At 42.6% G+C, this 17,799-nt stretch overlaps 1 protein-coding gene across 1 annotated transcript in view; it reads right to left on the minus strand.

Moving 5' to 3' along the window:
- The window catches only part of LOC311134262 (plexin-A1-like), a 312,099-nt gene that overhangs the window by 50,245 nt on the left and 244,055 nt on the right, over nt 1-17,799 (minus strand). The window contains exons 16-17 of the mRNA XM_084167885.1: nt 12,306-12,473; nt 5,573-5,666 (exon numbers count right to left, since the gene is read on the minus strand). Of these exons, the coding sequence (XP_084024011.1) occupies nt 5,573-5,666; nt 12,306-12,473 (262 nt within the window). The remainder of the gene's footprint in view (nt 1-5,572; nt 5,667-12,305; nt 12,474-17,799) is intronic.

Genomic DNA, 17,799 nt, shown 5'->3' on the forward strand with positions numbered 1-17,799 from the left:
GTGATAACTTCCATAATGTAACCAAACCGTCCGAGCTGAGAGAGAACGGTGGATAGGTTAATTTTGGACACTGAATAAAATGGAAACAACGAACAGAAAACCAAAATTGCTGAGTTACATCAATGGTGATACCATCTCCTACAGTTTGCCCCTGTGGGCTAAACATTCCCCTCTCCATCAACGCAGACGAAGACAACATGAGACAGCAAGCACATATAAAGACAAGACAACATGAGACAGCAAGGACATATAAAGACACGACAACATGAGACAGTAAGGACATATAAAGACAACATGAGACAGTAAGGACATATAAAGACAAGACAACATGAGACAGTAAGGACATATAAAGACAAGACAACATGAGACAGCAAGGACATATAAAGACAATACAACATGAGACAGTAAGGACATATAAAGACACGACAACATGAGACAGCAAGGACATATAAAGACAAGACAACATGAGACAGTAAGGACATATAAAGACAAGACAACATGAGAAAGTAAGGACATATAAAGACAACATGAGACAGTAAGGACATATAAAGACAACATGAGACAGTAAGGACGTATAAAGAAAAGACAACATGAGACAGCAAGGACATATAAAGACAAGACAACATGAGACAGTAAGGACATATAAAGTCAACATGAGACAGTAAGGACATATAAAGACAAGACAACATGAGACAGTAAGGACATATAAAGACAAGACAACATGAGACAGTAAGGACATATAAAGACAAGACAACATGAGACAGTAAGGACATATAAAGACACGACAACATGAGACAGCAAGGACATATAAAGACAAGACAACATGAGACAGTAAGGACATATAAAGACAAGACAACATGAGACAGTAAGGACATATAAAGACAAGACAACATGAGACAGTAAGGACATATAAAACAAGACAACATGAGACAGTAAGGACATATAAAGACAACATGAGACAGTAAGGACATATAAAGACTAAACAACTGTCTCTCATGTAAGGACATATAAAGACAAGACAACATGAGACAGTAAGGACATACAAAGACAATATGAGACAGTAAGGACATATAAAGACTAAACAACTGTCTCTTATGTAAGGACATATAAAGACAAGACAACATGAAACAGTAAGGACATATAAAGACAACATGAGACAGTAAGGACATACAGTGCATTCAGAAAGTATTCAGACCCCTTCCCTTTTTTCACATTTTTGTTACTTTACAGCATTATTCCAAAATTGATTAAATAAAACATTTTCCTCATCAATCTACACACAATACCCCATAATGACAAAGCGAAAAAATGTTTTTTAGAAATGTTTACTAATTTATTAAAAATAAAAACAGAAATACCTTATTTACATAAGTATTCAGACCTTTTGCTATGAGACTCAAAATTGAGCTCAGATGCATCCTGTTTCCATTGATCATCCTTGAGATGTTTCTACAACTTGATTGGAGTCCACCTGTGGTCATGTTAATTGATTGGACATGATTTGCAAAGGCACACACCTGTCTATATAAGGTCCCACAGTTGACAGTGCATGTCAGAGCAAAAACAAAGCAATGAGGTTGAAGGAATTGTCCGTAGAGCTCAGACAGGATTGTGTTGAAGCACAGATCTGGGGAAGGGTACCCAAGAAGATAGTGGCCTCCATCATTCTTAAATGGAAGACGTTTGGAACCACCAAAACTCTTCTAAGAGCTGGCCGCATGGCCAAACTGAGCAATCGGGGGAGAAGGGCAATGGTCAGGGAGGTGACCAAGAAGCCGATAGTCACTCTGACAGAGCTCCAGAGTTCCTCTGTGGAGATGGTTGTCCTTCTGGAAGGTTCTCCCATCTCTGCAGCACTCCACCAATCATGCCTTTATGGTAGAGTGGCCAGACGGAAGCCACTCCTCAGTAAAAGGCACATGACAGCCCGCTTGGAGTTTGCCAAAATTCTCTGGTCTGATGAAACCAAGACTGAACTCTTTGGCCTGAATGGCAAGCGTCACGTCTGGAGGAAACCTGGCACCATCCCTACGGTGAAGCATGGTGGTGGCAGCATCATGCTGTGGGGATGTTTTTCAGCGGCAGGGACTGTGAGACTAGGCAGGATCGAGGGAAAGATGAACGCAGCAAAGTACAGAGAGATCCTTGATGAAAACCTGCTCCAGAGCGCTCAGGACCTCAGACTGGGTCGAAGGTTTACCTTCCAACAGGACAACAACCCTAAGCACACAGCCAAGACAACGCAGGAGTGGCTTCGGGACAAGTCTTTGAATGTCCTTGAGTGGCCCAGGCAGAGCCGGGACTTGAACCCGATCCAACATCTCTGGAGAGACCTGGAAATAGATATGCAGCGACGCTCCCAATCCAACCTGACAGAGCTTGAGAGGATCTACAGGGAAGAAAGGGAGAAACTCCCTAAATACATGTATGCCAAGCTTGTAGCGTTATACCCAAGTAGATTTGAAGCTGTAATGACTGCCAAAGGTGCTTCAACAAAGTACTGAGTAAAGGGTCTGAATACTTATGTAAATGTAATATTTATATATGGGGTATTGTGTGTAGATTGATGAGGGGAAAAAACAATTTTATCAATTTTAGAATAAGGCTGTAACGTAACCAAATGTGGACAAAGTCCACATTTTACTTTCCGAATGCACTGTATAAAGACACACGGTTAGCGAGACTGACGCTAACACACAATGCTAAAAGCACGCTATGGAAACGGTTGGGTTCTCTCTAGACTCTCTGCTTTTCCACAACATGCCTTCCAACCTCCCCTCTGGCATGCTAAGTAATCACGGCACATTAGCTAGCGTATGCTAACGGGGTCTGAAATCGCACGGGGGAGACACAGAAGCATTATTGAAAAGGGGAGCCGGATAAAAATTGTGATATGGGAGAAGGACAAAGCAGGAAAATAACCTTTGTTTTGGTTGGGATGTTATCTTCAGGTAGAGAGAGAGAAGGGGAATGGGGGAGGGGACACTAAAAGAGAAAAGGTTAGCCTAGCCCTGTGGTGCTAGGTGAAGGAGGGATTGCCAGACAGACTGGGTTAATTGCTGGTTGACATTTCAAAGGTTAACATGCGAAAAGGAGATTTAACTTCTACTGAACAAAATATAAAAGTAACATGCAACAAGTTCTATGTTTTTACTGAGTTACAGTTGAGGAAATCAGACAATTGAAATACACTCTTTAGGCCCTAATCTACAGTGAGGGAAAAAAGTATTTGTTCCCCTGCAGATTTTGTACGTTTGCACACTGACAAAGAAATGATCAGTCTATAATTGTAATGGTATGTTTATTTGAACAGTGAGAGACAGAATAACAACAAAAAAATCCAGAAAAACGCATGTAAAAAATGTTATAAATTTATTTGCATTTTAATGAGGGAAATAAGTATTTGACCCCCTCTCAATCAGAAATATTTCTGGCTCCCAGGTGTCTTTTATACAGGTAACGAGCTGAGATTAGGAGCACACTCTTAAAGGGAGTGCTCCTAATCTCAGCTTGTTAACTGTATAAAAGAAACCTGTCCACAGAAGCAATCAATCAATCAGATTCCAAACTCTCCACCATGGCCAAGACCAAAGAGCTCTCCAAGGATTGATGGAGTTGCAATGATCATGAGAACGGTGAGGAATCAGCCCAGAACTACACGGGAGGATCTTGTCAATGATGTCAAGGCAGCTGGGACCATAGTCACCAAGAAAACAATTGGTAACACACTACGCCGTGAAGGACTGAAATCCTGCAGCGCCCGCAAGGTCCCCCTTGAGACCAAAATCGAGCTCTTTGGCATCAACTCAACTCGCCGTGTTTGGAGGAGGAGGAATGCTGCCTATGACCCCAAGAACACCATCCCCACTGTCAAACATGGAGGTGGAAACATTATGCTTTGGGGGTGTTTTTCTGCTAAGGGGACAGGACAATTTCACCGCATCAAAGGGACGATGGACGGGGCCATGTACCGTCAAATCTTGGGTGAGAACCTCCTTCCCTCAGCCAGGGCATTGACAATGGGTCATGGATGGGTTTTCCAGCATGACTATGACCCAAAACACACGGCCAAGGCAACAAAGGAGTGGCTCAAGAAGAAGCACATTAAGGTTCTGGAGTGGCCTAGCCAGTCTCCAGACCTTAATCCCATAGAAAATCTGTGGAGGGAGCTGAAGGTTTGAGTTGCCAAACGTCAGCCTCGAAACCTTAATGACTTGGAGAAGATCTGCAAAGAGGAGTGGAACAAAATCCCTCCTGAGATGTGTGCAAACCTGGTGGCCAACTACAAGAAACGTCTGACCTCTGTGATTGCCAACAAGGGTTTTGCCACCAAGTACTAAGTCATGTTTTGCAGAGGGGTCAAATACTTATTTCCCTCATTAAAATGCAAATCAATTCATAACTTTTTTTTACATGCGTTTTTCTGGATTTCTTTGTTGTTATTCTGTCTCTCACTGTTCAAATAAACCTACCATTAAAATTATAGACTGATCATGTCTTTGTCAGTGGGCAAACATAAAAAATGAGCAGGGGATCAAATACTTTTTTCCCTCACTGTATGGATTAGTTGGTCATAGATACATCAGAAAACCAGTTAGTATGTGGTGTGACCACCATTTGCCTCATGCAGCACACCACATCTCCTTCACATAGAGTTGATTAGGCTGTTGATTGTGGCCTGTGGAATGTTGTCCCACTCCTCTTCAATGGCTGTGCAAAGTTGCTGGATATTGGCGGGAACTGGAACTTGCTGTCGTACACGTTAATCCAGAGCATCCTAAACATGCTCAATGGGTGACATGTCTGGTGAGAATGCAGGCCATGGAAGAACTGGGATATTTTCAGCTTCCAGGATTTGTGTACATGGGGCCGTGCATTATCATGCTAAAACATGAGGTGATGGCGGCGGCTGAATGGCACGACAATGAGCCTCAGGATCTCGTCACGGTCTCTCTGTGCATTCAAATTGCCATCGATAATATGCAATTGTGTTCGTTGTCTGTAGCTTATGCCTGCCCATACCATTACCCCACAGCCACCGAGGGGCACTCTGTTCACAACATTGACATCAGCAAGGCCAGATGGACGTACTGTCAAATTCTCTAAAACGACATTGGAGGCAGCTTATGTTAGAGAAATGAACATTCAATTCTCTGGCAACAGCTCTGGTGGACATTCCTGCAGTCAGCATGCCAATTGCACGCTCCCTCAAAACTTGAGACATCTGTGGCATTGTGTTGTGTGACAAAACTGCACATTTTACTGTCCCCAGCACAAAGTGCACCTGTGTAATGACCATGCTGTTTAATCAGCTTCTTGATATGCCACACTTGTCAGGTGGATGGATTATCTTGGCAAAGGAGAAATGCTCACTAACAGGGATGTAAACAAATTTGTGCACAACATTTGAGAGACATTTTATTTCAGCTCATGAAACATGGGTCCAAAACACTTTACATGCTGCGTTTATATTTTTGTTCAGTGTAAAAAAACAACATGTACAGACACCCATAAATAGGCCCAGGGCCGGGTGACCACTGGGTCAGGTGTGTGTATGGTCAGTAGTACTCACGTTGACAGATTGTGCTTTCCCATACTTGGCTCTCATCTTGGGCTCCTTGATGGTAGCCAGGTTGGTGCCGGTGATGGTCAACATGGTTCCGCCACTGCAGAAGAAGAAACAGTCAACAACAACACTCATAACAGCACATCCACCCTCAAACACTACAATAACAAAGCCATAATCCTATTCCCTGCAAGATCGTATCAAAACATTCAACAAGGGCACTTCACTGTGATTCCTGTCTTTTATACGATTACAGAAGGCACAGTGTGCGTCCCAAATGGGCCCATAGGGCTCTGGTCAAAAGTAGTGCACTATATAGGGCAGTGCTTCTTAAACCTCTCCTTGGAGAGACCCAAACATTTAACAATTTTGTTGTAGCCCTGAACTAGCTCACCTGATTCAATTAGTCAAGTGCTTGATGGTTAGTTGACAAGTTGAATCAGTTGTGCTAGCTCTGGAAAATACCAAATACATGGAACAGCTGGGAGTCCCTGAGGAGCGGTTTGAGAACCACTGATGTAGGGAATAGGGTGTCATTTTTAACGAATCCCATATATTCCAGAGAACCAAGCGGTTGCCGAATACATTTAATTTTAGTCCAAGTGAAAAAGACCCTGCAGCTATGGCATTAATGTTAATGCCCACTCTCACTGTAGAGTATTTGATCTGTTTTACGCACTCTATCACAGATAATGATGGTAACACTAAGGCTCTTACATGCATATTAAAAGCTTGTTTAAACTCTAATAGAGCTTCGGGGAAGGGACCAAAATACTACATTATTATCTCAATGAACACCTCCAATGTCTAAAACCCAAAATTATATTCTCCATCTCAGGTACTTGGAGATGTACTGGATGTGCAGGCTTTTGTTCCAGCCCAGCACTAACACATCTGATTACATTTATCGTGGTCCAGATGATTAGTTGGTGATTTGAAACAGGTATGTTACTGCTGGGCTGGAACAAAAGCTTGCACATCCAGACTCTGGCATTGCTGCTTTCTGACCTTTTCACCCTTTGACCTTTTCAATTCGCCCGACAATGACCAACAGGGACAGGGGTAACATAAGCAAGATTCACGTCCCCCCCAGACACCCCCTCATAGCCACGGGGTGCTGAACTTTCCAAACCACACTGACGTAACGCAATGTGGCAGACCTGAATTGGTTAGCATGCAAGCTAACTTGTCTTAGGCCAAACTGCTCGACTGGTTAGCCTGCAGGCTAACTTGTCTTAAGGTTACTACAAGCTTCACTCTGTTGATCTACGCGCATGCACGTGGATGGAGTGGGATTTCTTGAGTAGCGGACACCTTTTGGTAACATGATATCCTCGCCGCTCCCACTCCCATTCACAAGGGGGCGATATAACTTTTTTTGTCTTTTCATTTTGTGAAAGCCAGGAAGAATCGCCTTCCCTTCCTAGTAGTAGCTAGCTGGCAGCCTGGCTAGCTGGCTTTAGACTGGCTAAAAACATAGCACTCTAGCTAGCCTTTTCAGCTTCCCACATCTTCATGTGAAATAGTCTTATACTTGCCAGTGTAACCTAAAACATTATCCCAGTTCGAATACACAAGCAGCATATTATTCTCATATCAGCTAAAACTAGAATGTAATGTTTTGATCACGGAGAAAAAAGCACATGGCTAGCTAGTTGGCTACAGCAGGTTCTACTATTCCACAATAGCCTGTAATCACTAGTTATTACTTAAAATACCCTTTTGGGTGGATTCCTCTTGTTTGGTTTACTGTTTGAACAGTCACTGAGATTATATTTGGTTATCAATGCAAAACAGGCTACTTTGATGAATAGCCTATATAGCCCCCACCACATTTTCAGGTTGTAAAAAAGTATGTTGAATGACAGAGCGTATTACAAGGAGCAGCCCCTTTTGTGTTGAAAAAAGACATTGCAACACTTAGAATATTGCGTCTGCATAGAGATTTTAGTGAGCTTTAGGCCCACCTGCTTGTCTGTGTAGAGCAGGGATGGGAAACTTTGATGAGGGTGGGGGCCACAAAAAATCGGAACATCATGAGGGGCCGCAGCTGCTCGCGGTTCGGCAAAACATCTTAGTGGCCCCCCTCTTGACAGCGGAGATAATATTTTGCTTAGAGTTGATAACAAGTTTAGATAGCTGGCCGCTAAACTAATTTAGCAATCCAAAAATGTTTTGCTGACATGGGCTAATTGACTGACTATCAGTGACTGACATAACAAGAGTTGGTGTAGATGTAAAGACACTAAATCAAAGACTTGTTCCAGACAAAGGGTTCGCCACAACAGCTCTCAAAAGGAGTCAAAGAGGTAAGAGTGTGTGGTGAGAGTGGCTCAATAGTAGGTGTTGACTACTATTGATTCCAAACTGTACCGATTCCAGGTAACATTGTGATAATGTTGTGAGAACATCAAGGCATCTCTCCAACCCATTCCTATGTGCCATCTCTGCTGTGCTGTTTTGTCACTGTGATGTTAGCGCAGGGTGAACACCAGTGTCTCAGCAGAAGCTGGAAAGTAACAAGTGTGAGTCGTGTCACCGACGGTATGTAGTGGACGTGTGTTGTCGTAACCACTGTTATTGTTTGTAGCGGACGCCATCGGAGCGGACGCGGTGACAAAATTGCTTTGTGCCGTAAACACAAGCCTTGATTGGCCAAGAGGAGGAACAGCCAATCCTCTGGGAGCGGTGAGACAAACGGCAAACGAGAAAGCCAGCGAGGTCACTTCCCCTCCTGAGGATAATGCTAACACCTCTTTTCCCTTCAATTTTTTTCTTTGTCTTCTCTACTTCACATCTCTGTTACAAATGAGATCGCTTGCCTCCTCGTACGTCTCATCGGTCGAGTCTGTCGATCGTCTCTCTGCCCCTACGGAGATTAAAACGCCACTCCCATTTACACCTCTACTACCCACCGTGATGTCTCTGTGGTGGTTTGTCCAGTTCCCCCTAGCGACTGACTGCCATTTTGTGTCTAGTGGCTTCAGATCTGTTTGGACGCCCTTGAGACGCAGCTGCCAAATCATCAGGAAGCACTTGGAAATACTTTGTGCTTACGTACTCCAGGGTAGCCATTTTAGTTTTTTACCAAGTGTTTGCTGCTTTTTTCTCCCACCAACCCTATTCAAAGAGCACTGCCTACCTTGTCTCCGAGCTACACAGCCTATTCAGTGCTGGGATTACGTTTCTCCTAGGTACAGATCTAGGATCAGTTTCCCCTCCCTCAAACCTAACCTTAACCAAAACTGACCCAGGATCAGCATCTAGGGTCAACTTCACCTTGTGAGTACTCCAGCACATTGTTTCCTCATCTGGATCCACTCTCCATTGAACTTGCTTTTCAATCTACAATCTCTATGGGTCCCTATAGGCAACTATAAATACATATTAAAGGGGCACTTCATCACTTTTTAAACTCAAATCCATTATGTCCAGCAGCACCATACATGTAGTCAAAAAGATTCGTTTTCAATTGAAAAGTGTTGAAGTGTCCCTTTAATACCTATTATGTATTTATAATGCATTACAAGACAGGTGGCCCATAGAAAGTGTTCCAGAAAGATATAACTTCTGTAAAATACATTGTGTCTGTAACATTTACATAGTATGTATAAGTTGGAAGTAGAAGCCTAAGTGTTGTTGTCCATTACTTTACTCTAATTAGGAGAGGGGTTGTAGGGTTAGGGGAAAATAAGAAGGGAAAATATACTTTAAAAAGATATGTATACAGTTGAAGTCGGAGGTTTACATACACCTTAGCCAAATACATTTAAACTCTGTTTTTCACAATTCCTGACATTTAATCCTAGTAAAAAATCCCTGTCTTAGGTCAGTTAGGATCACCATTTTATTTTAAGAATGTCAAATGTCCGAATAATAGTAGAGAGAATGATTTATTTCAGCTTTTATTAATTTCATCACATTCCCAGTGGGTCAGAAGTTTACATACACTCAATTAGTATTTGGTAGCATGACCTTTAAATTGTTTAACTTGGGTCAAACGTTTCGGGTAGCCTTCCACAAGCTTCCCACAATAAGTTGGGTGAATTTTGGCCCATTCCTCCTGACAGAGCTGGTGTATCTGAGTCAGGTTTGCAGGCCTCCTTGCTTGCACACGCTTTTTCAGTTCTGCCCACACATTTTCTATAGGATTGAGGTCAGGGCTTTGTGATGGCCACTTTTTGCCACAACTTTGGAAGTATGCTTGGGGTCATTGTCCATTTGGAAGACCCATTTGTGACCAAGCTTTAACTTCCTGACTGATGTCTTGAGATGTTGCTTCAATATATCCACATAATTTTCCTTCCTCATGATGCCATCTATTTTGTGAAGTGCACCAGTCCCTCCTGCAGCAAAGCACCCCCACAGCATGATGCTGCCACCCCCGTGCTTCACGGTTGGGATGGTGTTCTTCGGCTTGCAAGCCACCCTCTTTTTCATCCAAACATAACGATGGTCATTCTGGCCAAACAGTTCTATTTTGTTTCATCAGACCAGAGGACATTTCGCCAAAAAGCACGATCTTGTCCCCATGTGCAGTTGCAAACCTTAGTCTGGCTTTTTTAAGGCGGTTTTGGAGCAGTGGCTTCTTCCTTGCCGAGCGGCCTTTCAGGTTATGTCGATATAGGACTCGTTTTACTGTGGATATAGATACTTTTGTACCTGTGTCCTCCAGCATCTTCACAAGGTCCTTTGCTGTTCTTCTGGGATTTATTTGCACTTTTCGCACCAAAGTACGTTCATCTCTAGGAGACATAACACGTCTCCTTCCTGACGGCTGTGTGGTCCCATGGTGATTATACTTGCGTACTATTGTTTGTACAGATGAACATGGTACCTTCAGGCGTTTGGAAATTGCTCCCAAGGATGAACCAGACTTGTGGAGGTCTACCATTTTTTTTCCCGAGGTCTTGGCTGATTTCTTTTGATTGTCCCATGATGTCAAGCAAAGAGGCACTGAGTTTGAAGGTAGGCCTTGAAATACATCCACAGGTACATCTGCAATTGACTCAAATGATGTCAATTATCTTATCAGAAGCTTCTAAAGCCATGACATCATTTTCTGGAATTTTCCAAGCTGTTTAAAGGCACAGTCAACTTAGTGTATTTAAACTTCTGACCCACTGGAATTGTGATACATTAAATTATAAGTGAAATAATCTGTCTGTAAACAATTGTTGGAAAATTACTTGTGTCATGCACAAATTAGATGTCCTAACCAACTTGCCAAATCTATAGTTTGTTAACAAGAAATTTGTGGAGTGGTTGAAAAAACGACTTTTAATGATTTTTGGTTTCAACCGCCGTGTGTTTGTGAGACGCGGTGTGGGTGAACGAATTATCTCCGCATGTGTATTTCCCACCGTAAAGCATTAAGGAGGAGGTGTGGAGGTGCTTTGCTGGTGACACTTTCTGTGATTTATTTAGAATTCAAGGCACACTTAAGCAGCATGGCTACCACAGCATTCTGCAGCGAAACACCATCCCATCTGGTTTGGGACTATCATTTGTTTTTCAACAGGACAATGACCCAACACACCTCCAGGCTGTTTAAGGGCTATTTTACCAAGAAGGAGAGTAATGGAGTGCTGCATCAGATGTCCTCCACAATCCCCCGACCTCAACCAAATTGAGATGGTTTGGGATGAGTCGGACCGCAGTGTGAAGGAAAAGCAGCCAACAAGTGCTCAGCATATGTGGGAACTCCTTCAAGACTCTTGGAAAAGCATTCCAGGTGAAGCTGGTTGAGAGAATGCCAAGAGTGTGCAAAGCTGTCATCAAGGCAAAGGGTGGCTATTTGAAGAATCTCAAATATAAAATATATTTAGATTTGTTTAACACTTTATTGGTTACTACATGATTCCATATGTGTTATTTCATAGTTTTGATTTCTTCACTATTAGTCTACAATGTAGAAAATAGTACAAATAAAGAAAAAACCTTGAATGAATAGGTGTTCTTAAACCTTTGACCAGTAGTGTATAAAAACATTAAAAAATATATTTAAAAAATAGCACTTCAGTCAATTAGACGGTGTGACTTGACAGAAGCCACATTACTATTTCAGGGAACATCAAGAGTGTTATCTGCCTGCCTGGTAGCTACTGGTTTACATTCAGATAGAATTGAGAAATGAACGCAACTCAGTTTTTCTAGATCATTCTATCGAGCCCATTTTGCATCGGAATCCACTTCCTGCTCTGTACACAGCTTGTGTTTGTTCATAAATATTCCTGCAGCAAACTGTGTCGCCACGCTGTCTCATTTGAATAAGTCAGAGAGTATTTATACTGTCTTTGCATCGACTGCAATACAAACTACGGGCATCTTCAGAGTCCCCTTTTTCAGCAAAGATTTGCTATTGTATCAGTTTTCAGGGTGGAAAAAATAGTGGTAACAAATTCAAGTATACCTGTGAGTTTTGCCATCTCTCCATACAGTGTATCATAAAGTGCACCTACAGCATACTTGACTGAGTACTAAGGCTAATACTCACACCCAAATCGACCCTTACTCCCTATGTACTGAGATCTGAGATGACTGGATAGGCCTAAGCAATATAGTTGAAAGAGGGAGCTAGTACCACATTACTTTTGCCTTACACCTGTCCATTCCTTTCAGATCTCTACATAGAATTAAAACACAAATTAAACTGTTTTGTCCAACAAAAGATCTAAAGCAATCTGTTAAGACCAGTTAAGACCATATAAGCCCAGTACCACCCAGTTTAAGACCTCACCTAGCGATGCTCCAGTCAGGTTCAATCTTGAGGATGGTGGGGTCATCGGTGTAGATGAATTTGACCTCTGGGTTCCTGAGCTCAGCTGAGTTGATGTCCACCATGACGGGGGTACCTCCAGGACTCTGACCCTCCGGGGTCACACACACCATCTCCCTGGCACTCCGCCTGGAAGGGAAGAGGGAGTGTGTAACATGAAGGAAAAGCCATGTCACACATACACAGAAGCGCTCTAACTGAGATGAGGGCCACACGAGGCAAACAGAGACAAAAAAATAACATCACACATAACCTCTCTGCTCTGTAAAGAACTTCAACAACGCTAAACATGACACACACCCACCCACCCACACAATAACTCTAAGGGCGTTTTCACGCATAGTTTTGAGCTATAGTTCGAATCAGAGTTCGGTTATTTGTTACATTGTATTTTCTAAATTTTTCCTGGTTACTAAAATGCCTAAACAAAACCACATGTTGATGAAAGTCATTGGTTTATTGGAAAAAATGCTAACGTTACATCCATCTATGATTATCAAAAAGCATAACTTGTGTGTCCCAAACGTCATATTACTTTCGCTTTGGTCTTCCAACAACATGTGGGAGAAAACAGCGCAATAGCCGCTAACTGTGACGTGAATAGCCTTTATTCAGTGGACTATGTCCCTGGAACAGCCCCAGTCTCCCCAAATCTGCATTGGATGCGCTCATAAATGCGCTGCTACTCAAATAATGTTTCAGAGATATGAAGTTATGGTACTGCGTGCATTTCATAAAATGCTCTCAGTCAAACAACCACTAATACTGCGCGCCTGTGTTTGGTCTGCATTCTCACCTGCAGCGAACCACACCATGGTATGAATGAAATCGGACCGAGACCACCCTTTTTGAGCGAACCACGGTGCGCTGTTTAGTGCGCTCCCGAGGGCTGATAGTGTTCGAGTTCAGAAAAAAACGCTCCAAACCAATTTGGTGTCAAAGACCCGTAAGAGTGCCAAGAGCTGCAGTGCTTTCAGTCCAACATGCAGCGGTTTCATCAGACAGACTATCGCAGAGCTCAGGCTTCAAATATCTCCTCTCTCTCTCTCCCTGACTGATCAGGAGCGGCAGCAGTCTGTTTCTGGAGACTGATCTGAAGTGGCAGCAGTCTCTCTCTCCCTGACTGATCTGAAGTGGCAGCAGTCTCTCTCTCCCTGGGGGCCATAGTCACCAAGAAAACAATTGGTAAAACACTACGCCGTGAAGGACTGAAATCCTGCAGCACCCTCAAGGTCCCCCTGCTCAAGAAAGCACGTATACATGCCTGTCTGAAGTTTGCCAATGAACATCTGAATGATTCAGAGGAGAACTGGGTGAAAGTGTTGTGGTCAGATGAGACCAAAATGGAGCTCTTTGGCATCAACTCAACTCGCCGTGTTTGGAGGAGGAGGAATGCTGCCTATGACCCCAAGAACACCATCCCCACCGTCAAACATGGAGGTGGAAACATTATGCTTTGGGGGTGTTTTTCTGCTAAGGGGACAGGAAAACTTTACCGCATCAAAGGGACGATGGACAGGGCCATGTACCGTCAAATCTTGGGTGAGAACCTCCTTCCCTCAGCCAGGGCATTGAAAAAGGGTTGTGGATGGGTATTCCAGCATGACAATGACCCAAAACACACGGCCAAGGCAACAAAGGAGTAGCTCAAGAAGAAGCACATTAAGGTCCTGGAGTGGCCTAGCCAGTCTCCAGACCTTAATCCCATAGAAAATCTGTGGAGGGAGCTGAAGGTTTGAGTTGCCAAACGTCAGCCTCAAAACCTTAATGACTTGGAAAAGATCTGCAAAGAGGAGTGGGACAAAATTCCTCCTGAGATGTGTGCAAACCTGGTGGCCAACTACAAGAAACGTCTGACCTCTGTGATTGCCAACAAGGGTTTTGCCACCAAGTACTAAGTCATGTTTTGCAGAGGGGTCAAATACTTATTTCCCTCATTAAAATGCAAATCAATTTATAACATTTTTGACATGCATTTTTCTGGAATTTTTTGTTGTTATTCTGTCTCTCACTGTTCAAATAAAACTACCATTAAAATTATAGACTGATCATTTCTTAGTCAGTGGGCAAACTTACAAAATCTTTTCTCCCTCACTGTATATTTTTGGCCTTACAGCTATTAGCCAATACAAACGCATTGAATAACAGATTCACTACATGGAACAACATATAGTCCCCCCAAAAAAATCTAAAGGAAGTTTGTTCTGAAGTGTCTGTCCTATATCTGAGAGATATCTTTCGTGTATTTAACCCATTATTTTTGGCACTAAACAGTCTCCCTAGTGCATTCAGAAAATATTTAGACCTCTGGACTTCTTCCACATTTTGTTATGTTACAGCCTTATTCCAAAATGTATTACAGTGCCTTGCAAAAGTATTCATCCCCCTTGCCTTCTATTTTGTTGCATTACAACCTGTAATTTAAATAGATTTTTATTTGGATTTCATGTAATGGACATACACAAAATTCCAAATTGGTGAAGTGAAATGAAAAAAATTACATGAAAATTCTAAAAAATGTATCACGGAAAAGTGGTGCGTGCATATGTATTCATCCCCTTTGCTATGAAGCCCCTAAATAAGATCTGGTGCAACCAATTACCTTCAGAAGTCACATAGTTAGTTAAATAAAGTCCACCTGTGTGCAATCTAAGTGTCACATGATCTGTCACATGATCTCAGTATATATACACCTGTTCTGAAAGGCCCCAGAGTCGGCAACACCACTAAGCAAGCGGCACCATGAAGATCAAGGAGCTCTCCAAACAGGTCAGGGACAAAGCTGTGGAGAAGTACAGATCAGGGTTGGGTTATAAAAAAATATCAGAAACTTTGAACATCCCACGGAGCACCATTAAATCCATTATAAAAAAATTGAAAGAATATGGCACCACAACAAACAAGCCAAGAGAGGGCCGCCCACCCAAACTCACGGACCAGGTAAGGAGGGCTTAATCAGAGAGGCAACAAAGAGACCAAAGATAACCCTGAAGGAGCTGCAAAGCTCCACAGTGGAGATTGGAGTATCTGTCCATAGGACCACTTTAAGACATACACTCCACAGAGCTGGGCTTTACGGAAGTGGCCAGAAAAAAGCCATTGCTTAAAGAAAAAAATAAGCAAACACGTTTGGTGTTTGACAAAAGGCATGTGGGAGACTCCTCAAACATATGGAAGAAGGTACTCTGTTCAGATGAGACATTTTGGCCATCAAGGAAAATGTCTGGCGCAAACCCAACACCTCTCATCACCCAGAGAACACCATCCCCACAGTGAAGCATGGTGGTGGCAGCATCATGCTGTGGGGGATGTTTTTCCATCGGCAGGGACTGGGAAACTGGTCAGAATTGAAGGAATGATGGATGGCACTAAATACAGGGAATTTGTTGAGGGAAACCTGTTTCAGTCTTCCAGAGATTTGAGATTGTGACGGAGGTTCAGCTTCCAGCAAGACAATGACCCTAAGCATACTGCTAAAGCAACACTCGAGTGGTTTAAAGGGAAACATTTAAATGTCTTGGAATGGCCTAGTCAAAGCCCAGACCTCAATCCAATTGAGAATCTGTGGTATGACTTACAGCGGAACCCATCTGACTTGAAGGAGCTGGAGCAGTTTTGCCTTGAAGAATGGGCAAAAATCCCAGTGGCTAGATGTGCCAAGCTTATAGAGACATACCCCAAGAGACGTGCAGCTGTAATTGCTGCAAAAAGGTGGCTCAATTTTTTATTTTATTTTTTTGTCTTATTTCTTCTTTGTTTCACCCCCAAAAATATTTTGCATCTTCAAATTGGTAGGCATGTTGTGTAAATCAAATGATACAAATTTTAATTCCAGGTTGTCAGGCAACAAAATAGGAAAAATGTCAAGGGGGGTGAATACTTTCGCAAGCCACTGTACATAGCCACTGTACATTTTTTAATCAATATACAAACAATACCCCATAATGACAAAGCGAATACAGGTTTTTAGAAATATTTATAGCACATTTATAAAAATTATAAACAGAAATACCTTATTTACATAAGTATTCAGACCCTTTGCTATGAGACTCAAAATTGAGCTCAGGTGCATCATGTTTCCATTGATCATCCTTGAGATGTTTCCACAACTTGATTGGAGTCTGCCTGTGGTATATTAAATTGTTTGGACATGATTTGGAAAGGCACACACCTGTCTATATAAGGTCCAACAGTTGACAGTGTATGTCAGAGCAAAAACCAAGCCATTAAGTCGAAGGAATTTTCCGTAGAGCACTGAGACAGGATTGTGTCGAGGCACAGATCTGGGGAAGGGTACCAAAAAAGTTTTCCAAAAGGCACCTACAGGATTCTCAGACCATGAGAAACAAGATTCTCTGGTCTGATGAAAGCAAGATTGAACTCCTTGGCCTGAATGCCAAGTGTCATGTTTGGAGGAAACCAGGCACCATCCCTGCCGTGAAGCATGGTGGTGGCAGCATCATGCTGTGGGGATGTTTTTCAGCGGCAGGGACTGGGAGACTAGTCAGGATCGAGGGAAAGATGAACGGAGCAACGTACAGAGAGATCTTTGATGAAAACCTGCTCCAGAGTGCTCAGGACCTCAGACTGGGGTGAAGGTTCACCTTCTAACAGGACAATGACCCTAAGCACACAGCCAAGACAACGCAGGAGTGCTTTGGGACAAGTCTCTGAATATCCTTGAGTGGCACAGCCAGAGGCCGGAATTGAACCTGATCGAACATCTCTGGAGAGACCTGAAAATAGCTGTGCAGTGACGCTCCTAATCCAACCTGACAGAGCTTGAGAGGATCTGCAGAGAAGAATGGGAGACACTCCCCAAATACAGGTGTGCCAAGCTTGTAGCATCAGACCGAAGAGGACTCGAGGGTGTAATCGCTGTCAAAGGTGCTTCAACAAAGTACTGAGTATGAATGAATACTTATGTAAATGTAATATTTCCATTTGTTATTTTTAATACATTAGCAAAAATGTCTAACAACCTGTTTTTGCTTTGGCATTATAGGGTATAGTGTGAAGATTGCTGAGAAAAACAAGAACTATTTAATCAATTGTAGAATAAGGCTGTAACGTAACAAAATGTGGAAAAGTCAAGGGGGCTGAATTGTTTCCAAATGTACTGTACTTCCATAAAACATTTTCAACTGGTACCGGGGGACCTTCAGACTAGTCATTTTGGCCTGTGAGTGTCGTAGAGCAAAACAACCAACATGTACGTGTTCGTGAGAGTCTCACCTTTCCATGGAGGGGTCACATTAGTGTGCAGCCCTTAACTGTTTTTTTTTAGGGGGTAGATCAGCTTTAATATTGCAGATAGATTGTAACTTCCATCAATGTAATTGTCTGCATCACTTCCAATCCCCATATGTTTTTTTTTCTCGCAAATATATATATATATATACAGACAGAAGTTGGCAGATCGGCTGTACTGACTTCAGATGAGTCCCAAGACGCT

The sequence above is a fragment of the Coregonus lavaretus genome (genome assembly GCF_964263955.1).
Source record: "Coregonus lavaretus genome assembly, chromosome: 8".
Classification (NCBI taxonomy): domain Eukaryota; kingdom Metazoa; phylum Chordata; class Actinopteri; order Salmoniformes; family Salmonidae; genus Coregonus; species Coregonus lavaretus.